Source organism: Alosa alosa, chromosome 5, assembly GCF_017589495.1.
Source record: "Alosa alosa isolate M-15738 ecotype Scorff River chromosome 5, AALO_Geno_1.1, whole genome shotgun sequence".
Classification (NCBI taxonomy): Eukaryota; Metazoa; Chordata; class Actinopteri; order Clupeiformes; family Clupeidae; genus Alosa; species Alosa alosa.
Window position 1 is genome coordinate 14,295,351 of NC_063193.1, and position 12,248 is coordinate 14,307,598.

Genomic DNA, 12,248 nt, shown 5'->3' on the forward strand with positions numbered 1-12,248 from the left:
CATTGAAATTATGATAGCTCCTTGCTATCTTATTAATGATCAAGATATATATCCCCAACCGCCCACTGTCGAATTCTGATGAGCTTCTGTAGTGTCGACCAGCCATAAACGCTAGGTCAAATTTAAGACTCTTTTCCTCAGTGGTACCTTGTTGGTGGAATGAGTTGCCCAGTGCTCTCCGTTCCTGTTATATTTTTAGGTCTTTCAAGAGGGGTCTAGAGACATATCTGTACATGCACTTATTATGACAGCCGCAGCCGGGCGGGGTCATATAGGTTTAGTCAGATTTTTTTTTTTTTTTTTTTTTCGCATGCCCAAATTTCCGCCAATGATTCCGGGACACTGAAAGACCGGGTACACGAAACTTGGTGGACATGTAACCCCACATGGATAGCATGGAACCATCGTTTTCGTTTTGATCTGTAGCCCCCTGAATTGGACCCCGAAAGGAGGGTAGGGCTGAAGTTTTTGTGAATATCTCAAAACCGTAGGGGTTTTGGGAGGACCATTTTTTTTTTGTATGTTGATCTCAAGGGGCCATGTCAACCCATTCCATAACCACTCATTTCATGGGCCACCTAGTTAAACACAGGTGGTGTAATTTATCTGTGAATATAGTCAAAACCGTGGGTTTATTGTGAGGACCAGTTTTTTTTTTGTATGTTGATCTCAAGGGGCCATGTCAACCCATTCCATAACCACTCATTTCATGTATAGCGCCACCTAGTTAAACACAAAAAAAGTAAAAATGAGGTGGTGTAATTGAAGGTATCTGTGACCTAACATAGTCAAACTGCACAAAATTGGAAGTGTAGGATCATTGTGACACCCTATGTATGCACGCCAAGTTTTGTGGAATTCCGTTCATGGGGGCCACACAATAAATTAATTTATGTTACTATACACCAACTGGCCTGTAGGTGGCCGGAGACAGTTTTCTGTGAATATCTCGAGAACCGTAGGGCCTAGGAGGTCCACCTTTTTTTTGTATGTTGGTCTTAAGGGGCATGTCAACCCATCCCATTACCACTTATTTCATGTATAGCGCCACCCTAGTTAAAAATTAAAAAGCAAAAAATTAGGTGTTTTCATCACAATATCTCTGGCTGACAAGGTCAAAACTGCACGAAATTAAAAGAGTAGGATCATTATGACACCCTCTGAATGCATGCCAAGTTTTGTGTACTTTCGTTCATGGGGGCCTTACAATAAAATAATTTATGTGTACATTTAGTGACGTACACCAACAAGGATTCCGGGACACTGAAAGACCGGGTACACAAAACTTGGTGAGCATAACCCCCCACATGGATAGCATGGAACCGTCATTTTTCGTTTTCATCTGCAGCCCCCGCTGGACTGGACCCCCGAAGGAGGGTAGGGCAGACACAGTTCTCTGTGAATCTTTTATGGTATGTTGGTCTCAAGGGCCCACATCAACCTGGCTCATAATCACTCATTTGTGATTTGCCCCGGTAAAAAAATGAAAATCAGTAGGATTAAAAGAAAGCCAAAATAAATATTCATCATCATCATCATGGCTGCATTTTCAGTATTGGCGAGAAGTAGTCGTTTGTCCACTAGATGGCGCATTGTTGCAGTGAGACTTTTGTTGGAAGTTAAAAGTGGGTTGGAAAAACAATGGACGCCTTCATACAAGGACTGTAATTTACCGCAGCTTAACATCTAATAAGGATAGGACGATGTTCACATGAAGTGTAATTCCCATTTCTTCTTGAAGCCGAAATAAATCTGAGGATGTTTATCGGACATGCTTGGTTTTACTGCGAATACGTTAATCTTGTAATATCAATAAGGACCTAGGTAATGTTACCGTTAGCGTTGGTTGAGTGATGGAGGCATTTGATTTATTGCATTTGTCTAAAACTATAAATGCGGTTATACCAAGCAAATGTATAGCAGCACTGTTTGTATCTTCGACTGTCATTTATTGCACGTGCTACAAAATCATTCTGTGCAATGGAAGATTTACCAACGTTATAACCGGGTCTGATACAGTTTTGCCTATACATGCCTGAGACTGAGACGCCTGTTTATTTTGTTTTAAGTGCGTGCAGGGTGTGAGAGGGGAATCGATGTGCTTTGATTACAGCTTGGTAGTTGTAGTCTGTGAAATTAAAAAGCACGTGTGTGTGAAGTATCCAAACAATGACACCTTCATTTCATTATGGCTGCTTTAGCAAAACACCTTAAGCTACTGTGTAGTGGGTCCCATTTAGAAGTGGCTACTTCATTCGCTTTCCTTGACTCATGGAGCTGCGTGAATGTTATTACAACTTTTCGCCCACGATATGACAGTTTAAGTCCGCTTGATACTGTAAGGCGAAGCCATTGGTTTCAAAGGAGATTTTATTTGTGTCGCTAGCATAGCCTATTGACAATTTATGTTGTCAATAGGCCTACCTTATAATCCTACCTGTAGCTTAGGGAAGCTAACAACTTTCTATTAGGATCTAGTTTGTTAGTTACCGTTTTGTCATAACTCCCTGATGCATTTTTGCATTTAGAATAGCCAGAGCGTGTATATCTCAATGGGAAAAATTAAACAATATCGGGTGCCTATGGACTGATCTGCCCGCTATTTATTTTTTGATTTCTTAAAAGATTGAGCTTGGTCTGATGAAAGCCAGACTAGCCATGGACCTCAGTTAAACAATGCAAGGGAACATGAATCAGCCTATATTTGCACTAACAATAACGGACAAAAGCTCTTCAACTTTGGCCCGTTAAAATGTGTATGAACAGTCTAGCGACGCATTTCATCAAGGCCCATTTGGACATGTCAGTTATTTGCACCACTGGTTAGATGTAAAACAGCATTTCGTTTCAGACTAGGCTACTGTTACTTAATTTGTGCATTAACAATAACGTTTCAGACTACTGTTACTTAATTTGTGCATTGACAATAAAGTATTACATGAACTAAAGATGACTAAAATCTTATGTAGATGAAGAAACATTCACAAAAATCCATCCATCCAAAAATGACCTTTTGTTTTGATAGCTGTTGAAAACGGCATGGAACTGACAGAGATGTTTTGTTTATAAATACATAAAAATAAATAAATAAATAACATTATGCTGATACCTTTTGCTTTTCCCAAATACAATGTAGCCTACAGGTGTAAGTGACCTTTCGTCAATCCAGTTGCAATGGATGAACTGTGATGAACTGCCCTACTTGTGATTGTTTAGAGATTTTAAAGGTTTTATAACAATTCTACATCTTCTTTGGCTATTCTACAATCTATTCACCTTTTCAGCACCAGTAGGGTACTTTCTGTGCAGCCTTTACACACACACACTCAGGCATGCCAAAGAAGCATACACAAAAGTTTCAAGAGTGGGGATGGAGTAAAATATGGAGACAAATTGAAGTGTGATTTATTTTCGCGGAACGGATGTACAGGACTGAGCGGCGGTCATATTTTGTACCGCTATGCGGTACATCTAGTTTATTAAGTGTTTCTTATGCGTTATGGTTTATATATTATACTATTTATTTATTTTCTCTAGGGTATTGATTGAATTGACATTGTTGTTTATTGTTGCTATTCTCCTTAAAGTAGTCTTACCAACCATTTTAATTGTTAAATTTAACTTTGTATTGTATACAAAAAATATCTGCTACATACCATAACCATAAAAAACCATTACAAGGAGAAAAGTGGCAAAAAGCTGAGTGGTGTTGGTGTCACTCACTCATAACATCTAATGGAAATACTGTAAGATAATGTGTGAAATAGGCAAATAGCTTACACATTTTACAAATTATGCTGTCAAAGGGTATTTCCATATCTGTAAGAACAAACTGACAGCTCTATTTTAAATATTTTGCCTTTGTTCAACCACCTACCAATCGCACTGGCCGTCACATCTCTTGTTTAGGCTACGGTGTGTCAAATATAAGGCTACTTGAGATTCTAGTAAGCAAGTAAGTAGGCCTAAGATAATGCCACCAACCTGAAGCTTTTGTGTTATGGAAGACTAGCCTACATTTAGATAGCCTATGAACTGTTGGCTATGTTTTTTAGGCTAACATTTCTTGATTGATAGGAACTCCACACAACCATAATATTTAAAATATGCAGATTCGCGCATGATTATGTGGCTATTGTGAATTGGGTCACTATGGTCTGTCATTTGTAAAAAGTGGGTCCCCAGGAAAATGTTTGGGAAACTGCTATACACCATATAGAGAATGATAAAGTCAGGCCTATAATATGTTATACTGTAAATTAATACATTTCCATGTTGACCCATAAATCGAATAGAAAAAATGGTATGCAGAAAGTGCCATCGATAACATATGATTGCTCAAAGTTCTTATTTAAGTATTAAAATACAGTGTCTAAAATATACTGTAAAATGCCTTAATGCAAACAGAAATATATCAAAGGAGGTTTGGTGTGGCTGAGTGAACTCCTAGTCAATTCAATGGTACCAGCAGTTGGGAATTTAAAATTCAAAAAACAGGGAGCATCTTTAAACATTTTAAAGGAATTAATCGAATCCTTAGAGGCATGTCACAGACTTGCCATTATTACTCAGAGAAAACATTCCAGAAACAATAATGACTAGAGTCAAACCAAACAGTTCCTCACCCACTATTAGTGCATTACTTGGATATCACCCCAACTAATAGTGTGCATTTACATCGACATATCCAGTACCGTTTACATTTGAAGCAGACCAAATTTTCTTGGTTTGCAAAATGACTTGAGTGTCCTAAGTATGGCATTACAGCCTTTTCACTGCACTCTCTTGCAAGGAATACAGCTTATAGACCATTCCATGTTGAGAAGCTCTCCAGATAGGTGGTCCAACTACATAATGTGTTCACTAATTTATCACTCCCATAGTATCAAAGTCCTTATCAGTGCACATCAGAACCTGGCAATTGATATTCCAAGGCATTTTTCTTGCTAGCAGTGCCATTTTGTTCTGTAGTGAGAACTCCTTCCACTGGGAAGGACAGGAACAAGCTGTCTTTGAGTTTTTTACATGGAGGTGACTCCTCATTGTCAAATAGAGGTTCCTCTGTGACATCGTATGTGATGCTCCTTGCTCTGCGCTTGGCATTCTTCTTTTCCTGTTTGTAAGCAGCGTTCATGCTAGCTAAAACCTGAAGAGTTAACATTAACAATCATTTCAGTCATCTGTCTCTAATGAATGGAAAAACTTGAAAATGTTCTATCAGTTCATATACAACAAAACACTGTCGACATTGAAACCATCAGTTTTGTTATCAAACTTACCATCTGTCTTAGTGTATTATGTTGCTCTTGCATGGCAGTCATAAAATTCATGACTCCCTCTTCGTTTAACGGATATGACTCCTCATTGTCATGAGTAAGCAGATCCAGTTTCATCTGGTTTATCTACATCAATGGGACAGACCAAAAACGTGGACAGTAAGTTAGTTGCATATAGTTACTGCAATAGGGTCAGTAATTGCTAGTCAGTTGCATATAGTTACTACAATAATGTTAATAATGGCAAGGGGTAATTCCATATTAGTTTAAAAAGCCTTGAAATCATGGTCTCATAGATTTCATCCAAATATTTCATTTTGTGATGCAAAGAGAAATACAAAGAATCTATTTTAATCAACCTCTGACACATCTTGACAGGCCAGTAAAAGGGAAAAGTTAGATCTAACACTTTTAAGCTGTCTACAGGATGACCTATTGCAACAAATACAAACATAGAGTTTGACCTTCATGCGGTCCTTCCAAGGGTTTTTTAATCAATTTACCATTTACCATCTTCAGTGTGTTCCTGTACTAGTGGACTGAACTCAAAGTTGTGTACCTGGAAGTGCTTCACATTTGAAATCACTTAAGAATGAGCATATGCATTTTTCAAAATGTAGAAAAATATGCATCTGATTTTATTTCAATAGATAAAAATAAATCAGTGGTGGGTAGGAAAGTGATTTCAAAGAGATGTTAGAAATATAAAGATTGTCCTACACCAGTGTGCCAATCACCAGTGTGCAAATTTGTGTTTTGTTTAGAAAGTAGTACCCATGCAATACTGGTTTTGGCCACAAAACGAGTCAGTTTGGAGTAGGAATATCTCAAGAACAAGGAGGACATGGTAGACACTTTGGACAAAATGTCAGCAAAAATGGTGTCAAATCCAGGATGTTTGTGTTGATCTGCACTGGAATTACCCAGGGAAAAATTATACCACTGTTTTTATTCTAAATGAGTGATCAAAATGGCGATATATTACTTTTATCTTATCAAAGCTCATCATATATGTTTTGGCTAGCAATTTCCCATAACTACCTTTTCTATTGCTTAGATATGAAGGGTGGAAAATAAGTTAGTTAAGCTGCTAGTTAAGATACAAAACACATACCTCATTGGGCATACTGGCTTTCCTATTAAACATTAAACAATAAGGCGTGAACTTTGTAGTAGTGTTTGTTGATGTTCGAAACAGGGACAGCACTGGATCAATGAAATCATCCCAGTCTAACTGCTTTTCTGAAACAACATCCTTGATGGCATCCCGCAGGAAACCACTGGTATGGTCATAAAGGGCATTCCTCTGGGGCGGATCTACAGGTGACACCTTCTGAACTATGTTCCACCTGTCACAAAGGTGCTTTGAGACCTGAAACAACAACAACAAACAATAACTCAGAGCACAAACGCTGAGACAAAACCTAATGAGCACAGCTCTACACAACTGTTCCAATCTGAATGAGAATGATCGTACATGTCCTCTCTCTCACCATACCTCCTCACAAAAGTCTGCTGTTTGACAGATGTAAATCATTTTCAGTGACCCAAACCTGGAAGATAGATAATTTTTAATAGGCTGTGATTGAGTATGCTATACATAGGTCTGTGTAAGTTGCAAGTTGAGTCATTAATACCTGTAAATAGATGTGGAGATGCACCGTGCAACAGATAGAGAATCTTTCCTTTGGACCGGAAAACCCTCCACCCACTTGCTAAAGTAATCAGTAATCACCACTACATGCATGTTTCCAGCTGGCACTGTACCAGGAAATGGACCTGATAGGGAAAGAATATACAAGCAGATATCCATCAACTCACACCTCCATCTGCAGCTTATTTCTTTGTTTACAAGATCTCTGTTTTTGTACCTAATATTTCAAGCGCAATAACTTCCCAAGGACCATCCACCTTTATTGGCCGAATTATTCTGGCCATGTTTTTATTCCTTTCTGTGTGCTGGCAGGTTTCACAAACTTTTATCTGGAAAAACAAACACTCAATCATATTATATGGCCATGAACAATGCAAATGTAGTATGAAACTGACAGAGTTGGCTAGCCTATGCTACAGTCTTATTAACGGTAACATTACCCAATCCACCACGTCCTTGACTATGCCAAGCCAATAATATTTGCTCTGTATCCTATGCACAGTCTTCTTCTGTCCGAGGTGGTGGCCAATATCATTAAAATGACATTCTAGAAATATCTGACGCTTTCGTTCAGATTCAATTACCACCTCTCGCTTCTCCTCCTTTTTGGGTCCAACATAATATAACCGTCCATCTGTGAAAGTAAGTTAACACCGTGTGGGTTATGTTGCAACTAAGTAATAGTTTAATGAAAGTTGTAAAATCCAATGCAACGCAACGGCCCAGTTAATGCACTAAAGCAACTTTCGTAGCCTACTCGATAGAAGTACACCCCATATTCACCATTTACAACCACAGCAAGAAAACTGCTAAAGGTATAATCGAAACCAGAATGTGTAACGTTAGAAGGTTACCATCAATGATGAACTTCTGAGCGTAGCGTTTAAGATTTTTCTTTCTAATTGGGTTCATGGACTGTGGGTAACATCCCTGCGCTACAAATGTGTATATATCCTCGAGACGGTTGGAGCTTGACTCAACCACCTCCTCTTCAGCTACTTGTATGGAATCTACACTTAACATCATGTAAAGTTATACGTTAATACGGATCCATGTATGTTTTTGTAGCCTTTATCTGGGTGACAGGCGCCTAAGCACGATTGTCATGTAGAATAATGGTTCCGTAAAGCTGCAGACGGACGTTTTTTTACTGATGGACGACACTGTTTTCAAAATATCTGTCCTCCGATATCCTCTTGCTCATATTGAATTCTGTATTAAATAAAACAAATAAATAACTGTTTGTATCGTCTGTTTAATGTCGGCAACATTTATTTTATTTGATCTTGGTGGCTAAGTCATAAAAAAATACGGCCACTAAAAAGACGCATGGGTTTCCATACCGGACGAATATCTGCCATGGACCTAAACAAAAAACGTCACTTCCGGAGGCAAAACTATCCAAAAAAATTACAGCTTGAAAATGGTGTTTGTTTTCTGTTTTAAAAGATCACATGTATGTAAAATTAGTTGTCACAGAGTAATGTTAAATTGAGGTTACTATAAACGTTATAAGTCAAACACTAGTCATGCAAAACAACGAATGCATGGTCGATAAATTCTACACTTGTAGCTGTTTTTGCACTGACAATATTTTTCTAAAGGACTACAAACTTCATGTCAAATATGTGTCTGAGGAACAGGTTAAGTGGGATTATCAACACGTAAGTTAAATGCATAAATCAGTTATCACCACTATAACGCGTGCTAGTGAATACAAAATTTGGGATTCTTTCTGATTTTCCAGATTTTGAAAACCCTTGGTTGCACAACAGTCGCCCAATATGATGTCGTCCTCAAGAAGGTTTGTTCCGTTTAACTCTTTTCAGTTTCAATACAGTAGGGCCTGGCCCTCAAATTATTTATATAGCCGTTACTTGTCTGTCTTCAGATACATGCAGAGGTTGAAAGGCGGAAAAGTCTAAGTGTGAAATCAGCCGAGAGAGCTGAACATATAAAGAAGCACTACACACCACTCCATCCGAATGTCTATCACTTGGAGGTAAAACATGGAATTAAAAGACTTTAAAGCCGACGATTTATTGCAAAACCCAATACATGTTTTATAATCCTTTTCAGGAGGCATATCTGGTCCCAGAATTTATTAATTTAGTGCAATATTCCTTGGGCAAGGATGCTACCAAAGAGGGACTACTAAAACTGATCCACTCTGAGACTGGTGAGTCTCAGAAGGAATATAAGTCTTAAAGTTTAACTTCAAATTAGATAAGTGATGTATTGATATTTGTCAAATGTAGTTTATGACAAGGAATTTTAATGTGTAATTGATTGTTTGTAGCACAAAGGGTCTACAGATTTCCATTGTTCACCAAAGACTTCTGCCATGAACTTATAGAAGAACTGGAGCATTTTGAAGAGTCAGATGCACCTAAAGGAAGACCCAACACCATGAACAACTATGGGGTAAAGCTCCAGTTTGTCCAGTTTCAAGTTATCCCAATTAGCACAGATAAGCACACAGAAATATCCCCTTTGATTAAACTTATTTCAGATCCTCCTGAATGAACTTGGCTTTGATGAGGCTTTCATCACTCCTCTCCGGGAGCTTTACCTGACACCTGTGACATCACTGCTGTATCCTGACTGCGGAGGCACGTTTCTAGACAGCCACAAGGCCTTTGTGGTGAAATACTCTATGAATGAGGATCTGGACCTGAGTTACCATTATGACAACGCAGAGGTCACCCTCAATGTGTCACTGGGAAAAGAGTTCACAGAAGGGAATTTATATTTTGGAGACATGCGGCAGGTGGGTGTAGTGTTGAGAAGTCTGCACTGGAATTGGTGATGGATTCATTGATGGACAGATATTTACTGTATTTAATAACAAACCAAACTCCAAACATTATTTAAAAGTATTGCTTTTATTTACAGTCATACAATAAATACTAGAAACACTGTGACAACCTGTTTCTCCAATCGTTTGCCAAAGCAAAATAAAAACCCAGCTGTACTTGTTCCTGTCTCAATGTGTGTAACAGCACCTTGTGCCCCATTTCCCCCAATGCCCCAGGTCCCGCTGAGCGAGACGGAGTGTGCCGAGGTGGAGCACTGTGTGACCGAGGGCCTCCTCCACCGGGGGCAGCAGATGCACGGGGCCCTGCCCATCTCCTCCGGGCTCCGCTGGAACCTCATCGTCTGGATGCGGAGCTCCCAGGAGCGCAACAGGCTGTGCCCCATGTGCAATAAGAGGCCTGTGCTGGTGGAGGGCGATGGCTTCGCCGATGGATTCACCAAAGCGGACATAAGAGCTCAGAGAGCACTGTGTGCTTTGCACTGAGGGGCTTCTGTGCTGTTTGTTTGTTTGACTGGTTGTTTGTTGTGTCGCCTTGTTTTGCCTCGTCACTGAAATCAGTAGTTATCTTTGGTTTCCTACAATCTCTTGCTTATGGTGAGTGTTTTGTTTGTCTCCAAAGCAGGTCTTGAGAAAGACACAGTAGCACATTTTATGAAATTTTTTGAATGTCAAAGTTCACGGTGGTGCAATTACTGCTTTTGCAATTTTCTGATTTACTTTTTATGGTGTTGGAATATTTTAAGTGCCTGTGCTTTGAGGTACATGTAATTGCACAGTCACAGGTTGTAAAATATTCTGTTAAAGTGAAAATCCATGTTGTCAATTATAAAGATAGATATTTAAGTATACACAAATATAGCTTCCATTATCATCTTTACTATAATAGTACTCTGTAGAAAATAAAAATATTTCATTATCTATAAGATTACAACCTAGGTATACAAAATAGATTTTCAGCGTCACATCACAGATTGCATGTACATACAAAACTTTATGGGCTAAATGGAAGAGAATTGGAATTATTCTGCTTGGCATTTCTGTTAACAGGAGACAAATGCTACAAATTATATCCTCTGGTCACATTACAAACAGGACATTTCAAGTTGTAGCCAGGTAGACATTTCTAGACATTCCTGTAGGTATTCCACCTACAATATTGGTGTCTCTCTCCCTCTAATGACCTATAATCAGTTACTAAATACATTGTATATTGACTCAGATTCACACAAAAATATTGGTAATGTTGTGTAAGTCTGGTAAGTCTGTTGTGGTAAAGGTGGTAAGTTATTGTAAAACGTAACAATAACTTATCTTATAATGTAACCTAGCAGCGTGTGAATTTGGGCTTTAAAGCTATTTGGTTGTTTCTTTTCCCCCAGCCATTTCCAACCATCGCAGAGGCAAGAAACAAAAAAGGAAATAAAAGGGTGTTTCTTACACAAAAGACCATTAACTACATAATCCATACACTTAAACAGCACCACAGACATGGAATCCCTCTGATCATTCTTTTTGTTCTCCACATACTACTTATTTGAATAAATATAGAGATAAACTTGTAGGTAGATTTGCACATTATATTTTCTCATTTACAGTACATACAGTTAAAAACTCCCTCTGCTCATCAACTATTTCATACGGATCTCAGTGGCATTATGTGGTTTAAGACTGAACATAGTGCATTCGGTTACTGAGTACAAAGGTTTGGTAATACTTAATACCGGATCAAAGTTTGAATTTTGGACACAGGTCTTATACACGGCATCCATCTCAAATCTGCGGTATAACATGAAGTGGGAGTCCATGACAAATGTGTTTGGCCATTTCCCTTGCATTGTCCTGTCTGCAGAGCTTTTGTGGGAGCAGAGGAGAATCATTTACTCTCCTGACAGCGGGCCCCACGGGTCGGGTGGGGTGGGGGGGCTTTCTCTGTTTGCCTCGCCGGCGGCACAACTACAGCGTTGTCTCACTGCTCATGTCCCGGTGCCGCGGGTCCGTGTCCGTGTCCTCGTAGTCGGACTCCATCTCGATCTTGACCTGGGGCACGGGACAGGCCATGCCGCGGCTCATGGGCCCCGCCGGCGAAGACGGGCAGGAGATCTTCAGGTGCAGTGTGATGCTGAGGAGCAGCAAGTCACGGTTATGAACGCACAAGGTCCAGCCAGTGACATGGTGGTCAGGATGGGGAGGGGGGTAGTGGGAGAGAAAGGGGCAAATAAGGGGAGGAGAATAGAGCAGGGAAGACAGCGATCGCCACAACACAGTCCACAAAAGAGTTAAGAGGAGAAGGCAGGGGTAAAAATGCAAAAGAAGAAATCAATCTGGTCATATGGGTACGGTGGAATTGATAATGATTGGCACACGTAGTGTTTTCAGGGTGAGTAGGATGCAATTCAGCATGCGTGTCCTACTCAGTACTGCTTAGTAATAGTCCAACAGAATTCATCCAATACTGATGGTCAAAATATAATCTTTAAAGTAATATTGTGGTAGAGGGACC

At 39.4% G+C, this 12,248-nt stretch overlaps 3 protein-coding genes across 5 annotated transcripts in view; 1 reads left to right on the forward strand and 2 right to left on the reverse strand.

Annotated features, from left to right (window-relative positions):
* Window positions 1–4,501: 4,501 nt before the first annotated feature.
* zgc:113436 (uncharacterized protein LOC503528 homolog) lies at window positions 4,502–8,038 on the reverse strand. Its single transcript, XM_048243627.1, has 8 exons — window positions 7,785–8,038; window positions 7,371–7,564; window positions 7,148–7,259; window positions 6,914–7,055; window positions 6,775–6,829; window positions 6,391–6,648; window positions 5,280–5,402; window positions 4,502–5,146 (listed from the first exon to the last, which is right to left on the reverse strand). Exons 1-8 carry the CDS (start codon window positions 7,954–7,956, stop codon window positions 4,898–4,900), a joined length of 1,305 nt encoding a protein of 434 aa, XP_048099584.1. The 5' UTR covers window positions 7,957–8,038; the 3' UTR covers window positions 4,502–4,897.
* A 278-nt stretch (window positions 8,039–8,316) lies between these two features.
* Window positions 8,317–10,666, forward strand: ogfod2 (2-oxoglutarate and iron-dependent oxygenase domain containing 2). 2 transcript variants are annotated; one of them, XM_048242524.1, is made up of 7 exons: window positions 8,317–8,594; window positions 8,678–8,734; window positions 8,822–8,932; window positions 9,010–9,109; window positions 9,230–9,354; window positions 9,443–9,700; window positions 9,965–10,666. In XM_048242524.1, the coding sequence occupies exons 1-7, from the start codon at window positions 8,460–8,462 to the stop codon at window positions 10,229–10,231; spliced, it is 1,053 nt and encodes a 350-aa protein (XP_048098481.1). In that variant the 5' UTR covers window positions 8,317–8,459; the 3' UTR covers window positions 10,232–10,666. The 2 variants fall into 2 exon arrangements, with proteins under 2 accessions (XP_048098481.1, XP_048098482.1); XM_048242525.1 differs by having other exon boundaries at window positions 9,287–9,354.
* Window positions 10,667–10,768: 102 nt separating this feature from the next.
* Window positions 10,769–12,248, reverse strand: part of slc4a5a (solute carrier family 4 member 5a) — a 28,432-nt gene continuing 26,952 nt past the window's right edge. For both annotated transcript variants that reach the window (XM_048242523.1, XM_048242522.1), the window contains one exon: window positions 10,769–11,867. In XM_048242523.1, coding sequence (XP_048098480.1) covers window positions 11,702–11,867 — 166 coding nt within the window. In that variant the 3' untranslated portion in view covers window positions 10,769–11,701. The remainder of the gene's footprint in view (window positions 11,868–12,248) is intronic.